This window comes from Dicentrarchus labrax, unplaced genomic scaffold (genome assembly GCF_905237075.1).
Source record: "Dicentrarchus labrax unplaced genomic scaffold, dlabrax2021, whole genome shotgun sequence".
Lineage (NCBI taxonomy): Eukaryota > Metazoa > Chordata > Actinopteri > Moronidae > Dicentrarchus > Dicentrarchus labrax.
The window spans coordinates 11,452,620-11,471,377 of NW_026136714.1; the positions used below are offsets into that span (position 1 = coordinate 11,452,620).

Here is an 18,758-nt window from a genome sequence, read left to right on the forward strand (position 1 = left end):
ACTCCAGAGGGATGGTTTTAAACTTACTTACAATTACACTCGTGTGAATAACAATGTGTTGAAAATGTCCAATGTTGAAAATGCTTACACTGTGTGTGTAAGCTCCCATAGACACGTTCCTACCTTTAGGGTGAGCTTTTGTGGTGGTATAATGGCCACTTGAGTAATTGGGTGATTTAATGCTTCAATGACTGGTGTATTGATTGGCTGCTTGACTGACTTACTGACACACTGATTGATCTTTGCCTTCCAGGAGGAGCCATTCGTGATGGTGTCAGAGAATGTTCTGGGAAAGCCAAAGAAGTACCAGGGCTATTCCATTGACGTCCTGGATGCTCTGTCCAACTATCTGGGCTTTAAGTATGAGATCTACGTCGCCCCAGACCACAAATATGGAAGCTTACAGTCTGACGGTCAGTGGAACGGATTGATGGGTGAATTGGTCTTCAAGGTGAGGAGAAAATAATTTACATACCAGCACAAACACATGTGAGCACAGCTAATCACACACTTGCAATACAAAAAAACAATACAATATTAATTGTATTGAATTTAACCTGTGGAGAGAATATGCAATGGGGTGTTTGTTGCCGATGTGTTCAAGCCTGGGGGGCAATCAGACGAATCTGCGATTCCATGTTTTATATACGCAGATGCATCTGGCTGCCTGTTCAGACAAATGTCCACCCAATCTGGATCTGGTCAGGCCAATCACAACTGTTAATCTAATATGGTGTGGGTTTGATATAATGACTGAGACAGAGGAGCACAACCTTACTGGCCATAGAAACATTTTTAACAACCAAGATGGCTGCGGCTGATGTGGAAGTGTTACTGTTGAATCTGCTATTGCGTCAGTATTAAATGAACTGGAGGGTATATTTTACACTGTGTCACGCATTTCATTGCTCCGATTGGTTATAGGTCTACCCAATCGCGTCTAGAGGTACTTTGGTCTGTGCCCATTGATTACGCCCCTTGGATATCGAAAATGATGACTCCATACTAATTTGCATTAACGAATATAGCCTCCCTCATCTTGAGTCCCATCATAACATTCCTACTGGAAATCATGTCACTTCAAACGCTAATATTTGAATAAGACTACCATAGGACTGAGATTAACTTCTTAAAATTGAAGAGAGAAATTCAGACACTCTGTCAATAACCATGGCAGCATGTAGTCTGAAGTGAACCAGAGCAGAACTCAAAGATTTAGATATGTGATATTGCATATTGGTAAAAACACAGAAGCTTTTCAATAATTTGACTTCAAGTACATTCAAGTACTTGATGCATAACTACTGGCACTTGAACTTCCTCATTGAAAAGTGGGGATGACGTTTCTCAAGAGAATGTGAAGCTATAAATGTGGAATGCACAAAGATGAAGAGGCCTATCGTCTGAGGGGAATAAATTGTCACAGTTGGATGATAACTACTGATGATAATCATAACACAGCCGCCGTAGCATACGGGTTATTTGAGGTATCAAGTCAAGTAAGTAACCTTGTTGTCTGTTAGCACAAGGTGTACCAACATAACCTCCTTAACTCCTACTTAACCTTGCAAGTCAATCTTTTTTACTGCCAGGTTTATTGCCCTCAGTTTAGTTGCCAAAGCTCTGTTGTCTGTCTATTCCAACACGCTCTAGACTTGGAGAGCTTTTGGCTTATTTTCTATTGAAAAATTTAGCATTTTACCAGAAAAAAGAATGAAGTAAAGAGGTCTTTACAAATGTTTACAGTCTGATAATTCAGATTTTTCATTTTTACTCCACAATCCAACATTTTGAGATCAATATTTCTGTGAGAAGTTGAAGAACTCCTCCGCATATTCACATGACTCATTTTTGTAGAAAAGACAGAGCACATTATATTTTTCTTAAGAAAACAAATGCTAAGTAAACAAATGGAAACATGCATCCAAATATACTGAGTAGCTCATTGTATTTTCAGGCCTTTTCTGTTCCTCTGGAGCCGTTATTTAAAACATTCATTGACTGTTGTCATGTAGGGGCCTGCCGCAATAAACTTTGAACTCACCGCAGTTTCTTACAGTCACGCTATTTCTTTGTCCTCAGAATCATTCATGAATTTCTAAAATTGGATGCAACAAGGTCAGGGCAGTAATAACAACAATGCAACATTCTTTTTTTTCCCCCATTTGATACCAAAACTCACTAGAGGTAAGATTAAATAAATATTTTAGCTAGGTACAACATTGTCACCATTTAAGTGAGTTTGGTAATTGTATTATCAATCCATAAGATAATCACCTCAGCAATAAAACTGTACTTTGAAACTGTATAGACTTGACTAGACTGACTGACTGACTGAAACCAGTAGAATTTGTTTCCTTCAAGACTAATGAATAGTGTTCATTAACACCACATTGAAAAATCAATCAAATCTTTAAGTATACCTAATTTGTTTAATGCTGTCGTGACCCAAGATGTCCCTTGGACAAGCACAGGTTACTTACACTTTGAGACATTAATTCAACAATAGAAAAAAAAAACATACAGACAACCCCTACACAGGCAGAAGTAGATTCTCATTTACAGAAATTCAACTACCTTCATACATTTTTATACATTAAAGACTAAGCTGGTGTTTAATCACCATTTCCCACTGAGTATATGTGTTTGTGCGAGTGCATACTTGTATCTGAATGTTTGTAAAATGCCCTTTGATGCTGCACATTTTGTTCCTTCTCCATAGGTCACGGATGTTTTTCATAGTCAGCAATGTTTTTCCAAGAAGTTTTCCATGCCTTCACTTCATTATTTTCTTTTGGCTGTGTGTCAAGCTTGAAATTTTTTTTCCTTTGACCTTGTATACTTGTGTGTTCAGCCTTTGTATCCCCCCACCCCCAACCTCCATGCAACAGCTCACAAAATTATAGAGAAATGCTTTGAGCACAATTCATATTTATGTGTACGCAGACAAGCACAGCCTGTAAATAAACTGAACGTGCAAATAATTTTGTTTTCCCCATCAGTCAGCAACAAGGTTTATCTCTCCAAAAACCCAATTATACCAGATAATTATTACCCAGAGTGCTCTCTGGAAGTTTCCATGTTGACTGACCACATCAGTCAGCATGGCAATTCATCTCTACTCACACACACACTTGCATGCATATCGTTGTGTTGTCTAAACCAACAGGCATCCTGCAGGGTTTATCCTAATATTCTTCTTATGCAGTTTAAGTGACAATTTCTGCACATTTAAGCATTTTGTTTCCTCACTCGACTGTGAAATTAGCAGATTTTTCTGCCTACAGTGGATTAAAATTTTTGTTTGTTTTGTGTGTGTACGCGCATGGGGATATGAATTTGGTGTGTGGTGGGTAAGGATGCAAGTGTGTGTGTACAGTAGCAAAGTTGTTACTGTCAGTTGTTTTGAGCAACAAGGAAAATCTCATTATCGAACAAGTTCATAATATGTGCTATCTCTCGCACTAGTATAGATTTCAAACACACATGCACCCACTCACATCAGCGTCTTAAATCCTTATTATCGTACAAGCAGATGTCTACAGCTGCTAGCCAAGCACTGGGGACTGAAAACATTTTAATTAGCCATCATTGTTTCTGCATTTAAGCTGAGCTCAGTCTATTTTTTTTTGGCAGAAGTACTGACTAACAGCTTTTTTTCAACTTAAAGTCTTTACATGTAAATAATTAAAGCAGTCATTAGTTGTCTCTTAAAATTCTAAGAGATCAACTGATGAGAAAGGCTTTAAATGCTTTTGGAGGCATGCTGACACAAAAGCAGATCAATGAATTAATGAACGAATGATTAAAAAGTCATACAGTCCACACTGGGCTTACAGTGGGCTAACAAGACAGTACTTACATACAGCAAGTATACAGACACAAAACAGGCCATAATGTCAGGTCTTACCCAATATATCCAGGCATATTTTCCATTGCTTCAATTATTAAAAGTGCCAGCATGGTCAGATTCGACAGAGTTTGGTAAAGCTTTCACAGCATTACAGAATCCCCTGTACATAGATTTAGTAGGTTGGAACAGATAGGGTTGAAAGTCCAGTAACGATTGAAAACACAGAAACCAACTCCTGCACCCTTCACTTCACTTCACTTCACTTTAACACTTCGGGGTGGTCTAGTAGGTTTTAGTGGCATATAACAGTGTAGTTGCAGATAGCAAATTCTTCCCTTCACCCTCCCCTTCCAAGTGCATAGTGAGAAACTACAGTGGCTGTGAAACATGCGAAAAGGGTAAATGGCCCTATCTGGAGGCAATGTTTAGTTTGTCCAGTTTGGGCTACTGTAGAAACATGGCAGTTCAACATTGTGGAAAGTGACCCACGACACTTGTAGATAAAAATGGCTCATTCTAAGGTAACAAAAACATAATGATTACTATTTTCAGGTGATTATACACTAATGAAAACATACCTAGGAATATTATATTGCATTTCTGCCAATAGATCATCCTAAATGTTACACACTGGACCTTCATAGCAATGATTCTGCTGCATTTTCATTAGTGTTGACAGTGTGTGGGAGCTGATTTTTGGTTTTGAACCACTACCTTATCTCCCCCGTATTTGTATACAGGTGTGCTAAGAACACATGTGCCTATACCTACTGGTATAAAAAACAATATTATTTATTTATTTACTTATTTTCGACAAAAAAGAAAAAAAAGACAGAAAACACATTTTGTTTATTACCAACAGCCTAGATCTTTCTAGGTAACAGTAAAGTTTCTATGTATTTAGTATTTTAATTAGTCAATTTAGATGGTGGGATATAAAGCACTTACCTGGGTAAAACCTGGTGTTCCTCACCTACACAATTTCACAGTGTTGATACTTCAAACTCCTCTCTTACCCTCCACCTCTTACAGCGAGCCGATGTGGGACTCTCTGCCCTGACCATCACACCTGAGCGAGAGAGTGTCGTGGACTTCACCACACGCTACATGGATTATTCTGTGGGCGTTCTGCTGCGGAAGGCCGAACGCACCGTGGACATGTTTGCCTGCCTGGCACCCTTCGACCTGTCACTGTGGGCGTGCATTGCGGGCACCGTGCTCCTCGTTGGCATCCTGGTGTACTTGCTCAACTGGCTCAACCCACCCCGGCTACCCATGGGATCTGTGTCCTCAACAACACTGTACAATTCCATGTGGTTTGTGTACGGCTCCTTTGTACAACAAGGTAAGGAATAAATGGGATAGAGGGAGTGGAATGCAGGAAAGGGAAAGCAACAGATGAATGAGTGAATGAATGTTTGGATGGGTAGATAAGGATTAATAGATGCACAGACGTGGCGGTTTGGTAAATATGTGTGGTTTCATATAACAAAGCAAGTTCTAATGAAAAATGGAGACTCTATGTATTAAAAAAAAATATATATAGTTGTGATGACAATATTGCATTTGGAGAGTGAACTGGAACACACATTTCACATGACAGCCTAGTCTCCTAACAGTTAAATTTATACACTACTACTTTGCAACACATATGTTAAGAAATAAACTAAATGCTTCCCAGATGATGACACATTTTAAAGTTAACAAAATCTATGATCTCTCCTAACTTAAGCTGAGTGTTTTAGCATCCACATGGGATTCAGGATGTAAACCCCTGCCTTCAGTGTCAGTCCAAGACTCAACTCCATATAGACCTTTTTAAATAAAGATCCTACGATACTGCCCACCATGTGGCCAGAAGCAATCTTTAACTAAACATGGCTATGTCAGCTATGGAATGAGTAAAGCCAGCGTGTTGTTCATTTGTATATTTTCATAGTTTATTATTTTTACTCCAGCTGGCAACCAGAAGGTGCACAGTTGTGGTGTTGTTTAATATTTTGCCATAGGGATATGGACTTTTACAACATACTGTATTTGCAGGGTCTATCACAAAGGTAAAAGATAGAGAGATAATGGCAGGGGAGGGAAGCATAGAAGAAAAACTGTGATTGCTAAAGCAATCTAATGTAAAAAATTGATAATAGCAGTCCTCTGGGTGTCATAAGTGTAGATTGACCTTTTGTGTTTGAGCACAATAACCAGATGAGAACAAAAGGGAGGAGAGGTTTTGTTCAACGTGGATTAAGTGAAGGATAATGACCTCATCCTTGTTATCTGTCCAAAGATTTTCCAGAATCCATCGGGCCGTGCTCAGGTGTGTAGATCAGACAATTGACACCTAGGGAAGGATTTAAATTTCATCAGTTCAGGAATAGAGCCATGACGGGGAGAGGAAAGGGCAATGGGAACAGAGACAAAAATAAGATGACATAAATATGGCTGTACATTATGTTTGTTTTCCAGCTGGTTTGTGTGTTTCATTGAGTATCAATATTTCTATTGAGTATAGTATGAAGGAGAGACACTGAATATGTTCATTTTCATAGGCTCATTCTTGTATGCGTGACTGTGCGGATGTGTGTGTGTGGTTTGGAGCATAATAAATAAATAACTGCTATCTTCCTATGAGCACAGTGTACTCTTGCTATCATGCTCCGGGACTCGTAATAGTTAATTTTTTAAGCAACATTAATTATGCAAATTTTAGGAGAAATTATTATTTATTTTTTTATGCTGCCTATGAAACATTTTAGGCCCTGAATAAGCAACTGATGAGCATTCCACCGTTTGGTAAATAATCCTCCATCTTGTGCTGGAGCTAATGGTGGTAATGATGATGATGATACATGCTAATTGCTGTTTGATATTCGCAATCGTTTCTCTTTTTAGCTGTAATTAACATTTTAGTCATGGCATCATTAGAGAGAAAAAAGAGAGAGAGAGAGAAAGGATGTAATTCTTCAAATGTAGGTTTTTTCTTTGTGTGTGTACATCGGTGTGTATGAATCTGTGTTCGGTATATATACTGCACAGTATGTGTAAGTGTGTGTGTTTATGTGTGGCTTCAGGTGCATCTTGTTCATGTGAGAGGAACTGTGCTTAAGCCATAGGGAATTCATTTCTGATTTGGCTAACTCACAAAATTAACTGAGCATGAACAGACTAGTGCCGCAAGGCTAAGTGGACTGACCTTCACTACTATTAAAAATCACTGGAATCTGGTTTACTTATAACTAACTATTTCACTATTTTGTGAAGCAGAGATCTCATCTTTCAGACACATGATGACTTTAGGTTTCTTGGCTCTCGGAGTAGCATGGTTTTCTGAGTAGCTTGAATGAGATTTCTCACTATAGGATACTCTCCCTCACTCCCTCACATATTCAGAGAAGCTTCAGGGCCTTGCATCTTTATGTATGAAAAATGTGGCATCACTCGTCATTCAAAACAAGCACACCTCTTCTTCCCCACAGCAGCGAATATGGTAGTCTGGTGAGACACCCCTTCCGTATAGTGTGACAAGCTTATCTTGATGACTGACTGACTGACAAAAAACAGCGGACACTGTGTTGTCCACCACCTGTGAATTCAAATTCTGAATCCTGGTCATCCTTAATCCATCCGATGCATTGCCCTCACAGAGTGAGAGCAGTTCCCCAGGAATAACGGAAAAGTGTAGGGGTGTAATGGTTCTGAAACCCCGACAGATTCTGGGAGCCAGCTATACATACTACATACTTGCACACACGGAACAGAAATTCTAGAGTGTGAGTTTTACTCAGAACGTCGACAGTGCACCAGTTGTTATGTGTTAGCTGTAGCATGCTATGCTGACGAATGTCACAGGTCACTATATGGGAGCATTTCCCGGTTAGTTACAGCGAAAACTGACCAAGATTAGTGTCGACACTGAAGTCACTTTAAACATGATGACTGCATCAAATGTGTCGATGAGCGGAGTCTTTCCCCCCCCACAGCTTTCAGGCAGCCTCCCACTCAGACCCAATTATCAACTAATGATACAGGAGTGTTTATCTCTGTGAGTATGTGGCCATTCTCAGTCTAGAGAACAACATTATATAATTCTAGTATATGATCAGAGTACATTTACTGTTCTGCCCTTAAACATACCTCCCCGCCCAATAGGCTGGAATCGATTATGACTACTTTCCTGGTCAATACCATGCTCATACACACAACTTTCCTCAGGAAATAAAACCATTTCAAATGGTGAAGTGCCAGTGCGCATCACTTAGATGCCATAACCCTGTAGGGTCTCAGGCACACTGGGTCCAATCTGAGAGAAGCCCAATGCTGGAAATCTCTCATGTACAGTCTGCCCAGTCTAACCACCAACAGCGCTGAAGCTATTAATCCCAACAACCGGAGACACAGACCGTACGTGACCTGTTTCTCTGTGACGAAATGTGCCAGAGTGGATCTGAATGCATCCGTTCTCTCGGCTGAAAGGCAGGCTGAGCAAGTGACCGAATACAATGTCAGACCCAGAAAGGCTATGTTCTGTCTCGGTGTTAACAAACTGTTTTGCTGTTCACCAGGGAACATTGCCCAGTGTAAGCATCTGAAACTCTTGATTCCTGAGATACTCGTTTAAGGCATGCAGGACCAGGATGAAACGTAAACTACATTTCCGTGTTTCTTTGGAACCAGGAAATACCTTCAATCGAAACTCTCTTGCCTCTGCTTGTGTGGCACTATTCATAAGGCAGATATTATCTTTTGTTACACCGAGGCTGACTCCCCCTGTGTTTACAGTTATAACGCAGTTATGAATTGAAGTCAGTAGCCTCTCATTAGCTTCCTTGACACCCATTTTTACACCATGCATGCTTTCTGAAACTCTCTCTCTTGTAAAGATTTCAGAGAGTGAATCTCTGTCGAGCCCCCCCCCGATTTCTGGGAATGTCTTTTGGCTGTATAACATTGTCCCCTGGCACCTGGTTGCTACTACGAATGTGCGCACTGACACACATGGGACAACTAGACTGTTTCACTCCATGGTAGGCAGTGTTATAGGTTAAAACACTATGTTTTGCAGCTTCGTGTTTATCTGTTTTTCTTGTGAAAAATTGTACGACTGTGCCCTCGGCTTTGTGCCTGGATGCGTCAGTGAACAAACATTTACTTCCACAAAGTGTGTGTGAGTGCTTGTGAGACTTAAGTGTGGCACTGAACAATCCAACACTTGAACTGAGTCTCTTCTGCTCTTGGCTGGAACGTACAAACTGAGCTTCCCAGTCCACACATCACTGAGAGGGAGGGGTAGCACTGGGGAACTTTTTTTCGAGACACATCAGGACACACTGGAGGTGGCCAGTCTGGTCTTAGGACAGTGATGCTCTGTCTGTCATATAAAAAGGCGGAGGGTCCTGATTCTTAATGACGTCATGCCAACCATTCAGACTTGGCATAATGGTATAAGTGCTTCTTTGAATGTGTGACGAGGCATATGCCGCAGTGAGAATAAGGCTTAATTAGACAAACTACAAACACAGGTTCAAAAAAGGTTAATAAAGTCAGTGTCAAATACATATAAACACACATACACACACACACACACACACACACACACACACGCACGCACGCATATACACAGAATATTCATGCATGCAGCAGTTCTCTTGCAGCACCTATATATAATGTCCCATACCTTTGTGCCTCACTCTGAAATATTACCCTTAGGGAAAACTGATTCAGATGCAAAGGCACACACACACACACAGCAGGGGGGAGCTGGAGATGAGTGATGAGAGCGAATAGTCAAACATGATGCCAGAATTTTGCTTTTGGCTGTGTCATGTCAAGAGAGAGAGGGTAAGAGGAGAACGAGGGAGGTGCAGAGGGATTACACTGATTTCTCCAGACCCCTCTCTTTTCTTTTCTTCCTCCTTTCCCTCCCTTCGACAATTTCTTCCTATCCACTTCCCTTACTTATACTTTTTTTCCTTTCATCTCTTGTTTTGTATTATTTTGTCCCTTCTCTTCATCAGCTGTCCTCCTTCTTCCTCTGGCTCTTCTTGTGTCCCCTTCTTTACCCTCATTCTCGCCTCTTCTTCCCAGTCTCTGTGATTCTCCATTTTCTTTATTCCAGCACTCCCTCCATCTTGCTCTTCAGGGCCACCAAAGTACCAGCCAATTGACTGTCTGTTTACAACTTCACCCATAGGTCTCTCAGTCTGCTGTGTGTGTTACTGCCAATAGAGGGAAAGACATAAAGGAAGTGAGAGAGAGGGAATGGGAATAGTGGGAAAAAAATGTCTTTAGTCCATAAACTGTCTAATTGGTCTCAAGGAGAGTGAGAGAAAGAGAGAGGGGAAGAGGTAAAGACACAACAGAATGGAAAGGACTCCATCTGCCAAAATCTGCTGGTTGATTTCATATTTTGTTAACCGCTGCATCAAAGGCCTAGTAGAAATGTGGGATACGGTTGTATTATTTAACAGCATCTCCTGTTGAGACAACACCTCAAAGAGCAACTTTGCCAGAAAAAATTAAACAAAAATAGATTGAAGATGTGCAGCAGGAATACAGAAAAGAAACAATAAAAAGTCCCAAGTCCCACATGCATACATTATAACAGCAGCTTTGTATAACCCACATTAATATTGGCAAACTGCTGTCATTGTTTACTTCCAATCTTTCAAAAAGAGGCAAGAAAGGACATTGGAAATAAATGTATGCTAACTGTACAGGCAACCATCAGGTAAAGGGCATAAAAGGTGGATATACAGCACACTCCATCAGAACAAGGTCAGACACCACATCAGCCACCGTGACAAAAAGTTGTACTATACTTTGAAGAGCAATAAACCATGCTGAAGGAGAGAACTGTAAGGTCAAGTACTCTTTGGTGCAAAAGATAATAAATAAGCTCTAGAAAATACAATTTAGCATGTACAGGTAGCACACAGGCAGCTGCTGTTACTGCTGTGTTGAATACAAACTGTGCATCAAAAATATACAGTTGAGTTGACCAATGGGAGAGACCATCTATCAGCACATCTGTCCTGGATGTTGCTGCCAACGCAAATGTGAAGAAAAGATATGAGTAAAAAAAAATTTTGCAGGTGATCACACAAAAGTTACATAAGAGCCGGAGAAAGAATGAAGTATATAAGTGTGTGTGTGGGGGGGGGGGACGATGTGGGAGAGAGGATATGATTTAAAGAGGATGTGAAATGTTTCCTAAGGAGATTAATTTTGAGCTTCAGTTGGGTTACTCTTTGGCCCTGGCTGAGGTGGGAAGGTCATTCCAATATTTTTCAGAGCCAGGAGGGAGGCGAGTCAAGGCTGGGATGAGTGATTACCAGGTCACATTATGGGGAGAGCCAAGCAGACAACATTAGCAGAGTGCAGAGCATTGACTGGCTGGTATGTAGAGCTTGGACAGACCGTGGCCCTGAGGGATGGAGATGTGCACTCATTTGCAGTCTTGTACGCCGGGTTTGGGGTTTGAAATGAGCCACCACAGGCAGTCAGTGGAGGACGAGGGTGACTTGCAAGAATTCAGGAAGATAGAAAACAAGACAGCCTGCAGCAGTTTGGATGAGTTGTTGGGAGTGTGGTCAGAAGAAAGTTGCAGTACCTCAGACAGAAGTTTCAACAAGCTGAGCAGAAGTGCTGATAAGAAAGTGTCTACTTCAGTCAGTGACGTGGATAAAAATTGTAAACCAACAAGGAACATAAGAATGTGCTTGAAAGCAAAAAAGCCTTTGTGGGACAGACACACTCATACATGGCATGGAATGAAAGTGTTATTCATCGTCGAAGATGATAATGCTGTTCAAATTACAACCTCTAAAGTGGATTAAATGTAATTTTCTACGGATATTGAAGACAGAATAAAACCAAAGGCAAATTAAAGTGACCGTTTGTTACTGTGTTTGAGTCATCTGGAGAATTCTATTGAATATTCCAAGTAAATGCATTAATAATGCGATTAATTTGTGATCCATTTCATTAAAAGCAAACCTCAAAGTGCTACAAGAGAAACATAATTCTAAGAAGGAAGAAAGAAAGATAAAACACTAGGAAGCCAACGAATAGCGGTAAAAGCAGTGGAAAGATAATTTAGCAGTCCAAAGAAAACCGTCTTTCTGTAGAAAAAGGTTGCTGGGCCATTTTTACACACAAAGCTGGGGGTCTGAAGTGCCCTCAGGTGTTGCTCCGATAGTATTTTCCACAACTTCTGTAGAGTACATCTGCAACACACTCTGAGCAAGAAGAAAGCTGAAGTGGACACAGTTATCAAATGGACTGTGAACTGTGCTGTAATTGAAATGTGCAAACAGGCAACAGAATCTGGCAGTCAAAGGAGGCATCTCCGCTGACGTGTCATCTGTGTAGGAGGGAGAGAGAGGTACTGTTGGTACAGTCGGACTTGTGTGAAGAGAAAGTAAAATTAAACTAAGAGAGACAGAGTGTGAGGACACGTTACCCTGTTCCTCCAGCCTATTTCCTGTCTCGATACCTCCCTGTCTCCCTCCATCTGTCTCACCATCTCCCCACTTTTTTGCCCTGTCCTGACTCCTAAGTTTTGCCAGCAATGTTTGAGCTAAAGTAGAACAGTCAAAAGCAAAACTCTGGTGTCACGTTGAATATTTGTCTTTCACAAATCTTTCCCAGTCCCTCTCTCTGTCTCGCTTTGTGGTGTTCTCCCCTAATTAATGTCCTAACCAGTGGGGGAGGAAAAAGACACTGTGGAGAAACAGACTGTTTTTGTGAGTGTGTGCGCACATATGTGTGTTATCTTAGCATGCAGCCCCAGTGTCAGCGTGAGTGCTAGTGTTTCTCAATTAAAGCTAACTTTGTGGGAAATACACACACAGTCACACACATAAGCACACTGTGAACTTCTTGTTTTCACTGTATGAAAAAAATTGCAGAGATACACCAAACACAAACACACAGTCAGGGCCATAGGCCATAATCAACACTTTCATCTTTCCATCTGCTGCTCTAAATATCTCTTTGTTTCTCTCTTTTCTTTTTTATTCCTCTCACACACTGCACCTCCTTTATTCCACTGTTCCCTGCTGCGCATCTCTCTGCCTGTATGAGTATGATTGTGTGTGTGCGTGTGTGTGTGAGTGAGAGAGAGAGAGAGAGAGAGACAGAGGAAGAGTGTGTATTCATTTCACTGCCTTGTTGAGGCATCATATAGAAAAAGCCTTATTGTTTCTCTGTTTCCATCATCCCTCCTTTTGTATATCTCATCCCTCCACCCCCCAGTTCTCTCCATTCTCCACTATTCTTTTTACTTACTGCTGAGTTTTCTCAACGTGAGTCGCGTTCACATTCAGCACTCCCCATTCCCTCTCTCACTTCTCTCTATGTGTCTCTCTCTCCATCATTATCTCAGTTTCTGCTGTGCCATACTGCTGGGAATCCAACGTTATCATCATTTTCCTGCTCTCTTCTTCTCTTTTTTGCCCTCTCTTCCTCTCTTTATGACTCCCTCTAATCCATTATCCCTCTCTAACGACTCTGTTGTGCTGCTGTGAAGTGGACCCAACTTTAGGATGCCCATCCCTCCTGACTGTGTCCCTCTATCTCTCATCTATCCTCCCTCTTTTCTTCTTTCTGCCCCTCTCACAGTCTCTTTCTGGCTACAGAGATGTGCCACTGTGAAAATAGACTGGCTCTCAGCAGTTCCATTAAATGCTTGTCTCTCTCCTGCTCTTTCTTCCACTTTGTGCTCTCTTGTTTCTGTCACAGTTGCTTCCTTTCCTTTTCCCTTTTTCTCTCCATTCCCAGAGATCTCACTTGCCCTCCCTCTGTCTACTACTTTCTTACTGTTCACATGTGATGAGGTCCAGCTGTTACTAGTTCAGCTTCCATCCCTCTGCCCTCAATATTGTCCATCCATCCACCATAACTAACTAAGTGCATTTAATCTTTAATAATAATATAATATAATATTATATTATAAAATAATATGTTTTAATGCACATATGTTTTGCTGAATATGCTTCTGTACTTTTACATATAATTTTAAATAAGCTTTATGGTTTATTATTGTTTATTTAGAGTTTTTGATTGCTACTTTTACTTAAACCTGCCATAGCTGCTTTTTTTGTTTATTTATTTTTTTTATGTTGTGTTTTTAAAGCTTTTTTTATATTATTTTTTTTTACCCAAAACAGTAAAGCTGTAGGCCAGAAAACCAAAACAATGAGTAAAAAGTTGCCACAAAGCTCCACAGAGCTGAGGGGAACTGCAGAGTCTGGTAACAATTCATTGTGCTTTCATCACTATAAGTAACTCCTTTCACATAAAAGTAGTCACTGGATCATTGTTAGTATAGGAATGTTGATTATAGCCACTTTAAGTAAAGGATCTGAATACTTCCTTCATCACCGGCCCCCTATCTCCAGTCCAGTCCAATAATTCTTGATAATATGGTGACATATGAAATGGCTAAAACATGACATGAAAAGATTGAATCATGAAAAGATTTTTTGGTGCTTTAACACATTTCTACGCTTGCTGCGATGATATTGAACATGACGGATTAAAAAAAAATATATAACAAAGGGTTATTTAACAGGTTCAGTCCTTGTGCTAGGAGGTATGTTAAGCAATTGAGAAATGGAAATGTGCCTTCTGTCTTTGTTTGATTGTCGTCAAAGGGCAACAGATCTGGCCTTCAACTTTAATTACCCTGCCTCTCTCCCGCTGGTAGAGACGGGAGCTGTATCCACCAGCTAAAATATCTTCATATTACCCAGCATGTTTGCATTATACGTGTCAGGGTGTAACATATGTGTTGGCTCTCACATGCTGTTAACGTACTCACACATTTGTCTCTCTCTTTCTCGCTGTCTCTCTCTAGGTTAAAGATTTAATCATGCTGGTTATGTTGCATGAACAAAATGTCTCCTGCTGATCCACTACAGTAAATGTCACATTCAGCTGGTGACCGCAAACAGCCACAGACTAAGACACTACAAACATTATAATACATATAATATTCATCCTCGGATAAGTGCAGATTGTAATGACTGAAGGTGTGTATATCCTATAAAATATACATCTGCCAAAGCAGACCTGAAGCACATTGAAATGGGCTGTTCTTTGTCTATACAGATTCTTTCACTGGGGAGTCAGTGAAGCTGTAGCTAGCAAGGACAGTAATGAGGAGGGTGGCTTAATTGTAATACAAGCATATTTATTTTGGGCTCTCTGTTGTTAACTGACTCAGATAAACAGACCAAGTGAATTACATTTATTTCCCAGTGAATGTGTTGTAAAGGTCAGGCTTTGAGCAGAATGCAGCTGGAATAAACAATAGATTTAATTGCCTCTTGATAAATGTTATGCTCACTGTAATTTTTCCGCTGAATTTTAATTCATGTAGATTGTTCAGGTGTATCTGATGCCTAGATTTTGAAACGTATGGCTGAAAAATAAAACAGTAAAGCTTACAAATATTTATAAACTCAACATAATGGATAAGTACCAACTCGGGATCGATAAGACATGCAGAATGATGCAACCTTCGATTAGCACTTAAAAAGACAATAGAGATAAAAGAATAGATCTATATACTGGTTCCTTTTGTTCATCAACAAAAGGCATTGAAACAAATTAAGTCCTGATTTCCCTCAATCACCCCCAGTGAATCCAGATAATTGCAAGATTTATGCAATCATTTATGTTAACAAGGCATTCCCCTCTCTACCAACCCCCAGCAAAACTCCCAAACACCTCAGCCAGATGGAAGAAGAAACAGAAGAGGAGGAATAGAAGATAGGTCAGTCAAATAAGATAAAACAGTGGGAGAGTGGAGTGCTCCACACCTTGTTAGACACCTTGTTAGTGCTCAGTCAGTCATTATAGTGACTGCTGAGGCAAGACTATATAATAATAGGGAAGGTTGGGAAGAAAGACAGAATAGCTCAAGTTTTCACAGTAACCAAACCAACATCTCAGCTGGTGTTAACGACTGGAAATAAATATAGCAAGCTAGAGAGAGGAAGGGAGGCAAGGAGGTGGAAATAGACAACCGGAAACAATGTTGTGGACGAGAACACGGTTATCAGCGTTGTGGGGCACTGGTGATAGTGACAATTTGATAGGCACAACATATCTGCCTCCTGATTGACAAGTCTGAATGTGATCAGAGGGTAGGCTAATGTGTGAAAGTTAGTCACTGTGTGTTGTGTTTTAAAGTGTTCCTGTCTTATGTGAGATCATGATAGTGTCTATAAATGCCAGTGCAGATGCCTTTATTAGAATTATATAGATAACTCCTACGTACATCATATGTATTCCTATGTTATATCTCCTGCTTGACTCCTGTGTTGTAATAGCAAAAGAAATTAGATGTTGTATTTATTGAACACATCTGTTAGTTTAAGCTGGCATATTATCATCACTTTGCACAGAAAAGATGAGCATCTGCCTCCTATTTTAGCTACATAAGTGCTGTCATATTTTATTTTTCATGAGAAAAACACTTCAGAGATTTCACTTTTTTTTGCTGCTGTGGTTATTCTAATACAGCTTATCTCTGTGATGGCTGGCTTTTCAACCTGCCTTCAAGTGTGGCTTTTCGGAACACCTGTAACCACATTTGATTTCCAACAAGGTCACACAACACATCCTGCAAAGTAGTTATTTTTTAGCAGATAGCAGCTGATAATTAAAATTTTACTAGGTGGGGATTATTTAAAATTATTTAAAATGAAACATTGACTATGCACATATGAAACCAAACTACTTGAAGTTTCCTTACAGAACGTTTATCTCTATAAGTGTTGTATTTGACGGACCTGTGTTCTCATCTAGTCAACATATCTGTATACAATTACCTTTTACTTGAAATAATGTATAACTTTCACTCACCCTCTATGAGCATGGGTAATGCAATGTTCATTTTTTCCCCTGCTTGCAAATAAAGATTAGAGCTATCTTCCATAGCCTGATTCAAAATGGTTTTGAATGAAATGATAAGCCACTTATGGATAAGTAAAGCTAGAACTGCTGGTAGACTATATGAAATTTATAATTAAGTCTTTTTTTCATTAAGTTTTTTTACTTATTCACACTTTAATTATTAAACATTAATGAATATTTTATCAAGTAGCACAAACAAGTTTTTCTTTATCACTGTTAAAGGGTCTTATTCTTTTAGTATTTTAGCATTTTCTTTGTTCTTAGTAGTAAGCAAAAAATTTTGTGACTAACTGAACTGTAAGATAATAAGAGCTTTACATTAACATTTTCTAAATTGGAGGAAAGTGATGGAATATAATGAACAGAATGTCTTCCTCTTAACTAGTTGTTAAATTAAAAGGCCAAAGAACAGTAGTTTATGTGTGGTTGTGTTTGTGGGTTTTTTTTGTGGTGTGTGTGAGACTAAATATGCGCAACACCACATGTGAAAACAGTTTTCATGTGACATCTGCAGAGGTGAGAAGGGAGCGTTAGAGCATGGCAAATTGCATGTTATTGGTATCCAGTAAACACAAATATTTAAAAACGACATGAACTGAATGGAAAATAGTGTTAAGATGTCTAAGAGTATTATTTTTTTGAATACAAGAAGAGAGAGCAACAGAGCGAGCACTATTCTCTGAGGTCTTGCCAAGCTACATTCTTTTTCACATTACCTTTCCCTTCTCTAGGGATGAGGACCACTTCACAACCTAATAAAATGTGGCAAAATGCAATTATGCACTCCAACTCATAAAAAAAGAAACCGGGCTCACTTTTAGCCAATCAGAGCATTAATTGCTGTGTGTGCCTTTTAACTGAGTTTCCATAATCAATGTGGTTTTAAACTCTGTGCTCATAATTCATATATGTTCTGACAAAGCTACTTAGTGTAATAATGACAATGAAACAGAAACAAAATGGGTGATGGGAAGGCAGGGTGAGGACAAGGAGACACAATGGGAGTAAATAGAAAGTGAGACAGAGAGAAACTTTGTGGGGACAAAGAGAGCTCAGCTTGTGGGGGCGAGGTGTTAAAAAACAGGGTGAGATTGTGACACTGTCCTCCAAGTGTTGTTTTGGAGACAGGGTTGGAGGAGTGGAACAGTTTTCTAGCAAGTGCAACATACAGGGATTGGTGACACTGATGTGTTGTGTGAGTTTTTATGTGAATATGGGCATGCATGCAACTGCTCATTTCATTTTTGTTACATTATAACTAAGATTACATCATACAGAAAATGCCAGCGGTATCTCAATTTACCCCTCTCCACGAAATGTCCATGAAATCTGTGTAAACTAATCTTAAATTAAGGAGTTTTGTTGACATACATTTTGCGTACAGTATGCTTGTTCACACAGAGAAATAGGAGTATCATTTCTGTACCCAAAGGTACAGTTTTTAGAAAAGTACCTTTTAAGATGTGAAAAAGGTCCTCAAGGTGATAACTGCGGACCTTTGTTTAATTTTAAAGGTACAAAATCATGCCTTAATGAAGATCTAGGACAGCACTTCCATTCAACATATTTAATTTTGCCATACGGACATTTCAGGCAAGATACCCTTCTTCAGCATGTATTGGCAAGTTCACAATGGATCTATTTGAGTGATTTTGTTAATTTACTCAAGTAGCTAATTGTCAGTGTAGCTGAGTGAAATGCTTCCACTAGCCATTACTATCACTCACAATTTTATTTAATTTGAGTATTATTACTTTTTTATTTTACGAATCAGTTCTAGCTGAACAATTCAATGAAAAGGTACTGGGAACTAAATTTTGGTGAATAATTGTAAATGTCTATCTCTGAATTTAAGGGTATGTTTTTGCCACATAAAGGTACCAAATGGCATGTCGCTCTAACTGTACCTCATTAGGTACCAATTCTGTACCTTTCCAATTGGTACATTTTTGTACCAGGGCATAAAGGTACATTTTTACAG

General features: G+C 39.6%; 1 protein-coding gene across 6 annotated transcripts in view; it reads left to right on the forward strand.

The window, feature by feature from the left end:
- grid2 (glutamate receptor, ionotropic, delta 2) overlaps nt 1–18,758 on the forward strand; it is a 463,092-nt gene that overhangs the window by 358,498 nt on the left and 85,836 nt on the right. For all 6 annotated transcript variants that reach the window (XR_007887378.1, XR_007887379.1, XM_051421450.1 and 3 more), the window contains exons 10-11: nt 254–451; nt 4,886–5,198. Coding sequence is in view for 4 of the 6 variants with exons in the window: in XM_051421450.1 (XP_051277410.1) it covers nt 254–451; nt 4,886–5,198 (511 nt within the window). In the remaining 2 variants the exon portion in view is untranslated. The remainder of the gene's footprint in view (nt 1–253; nt 452–4,885; nt 5,199–18,758) is intronic.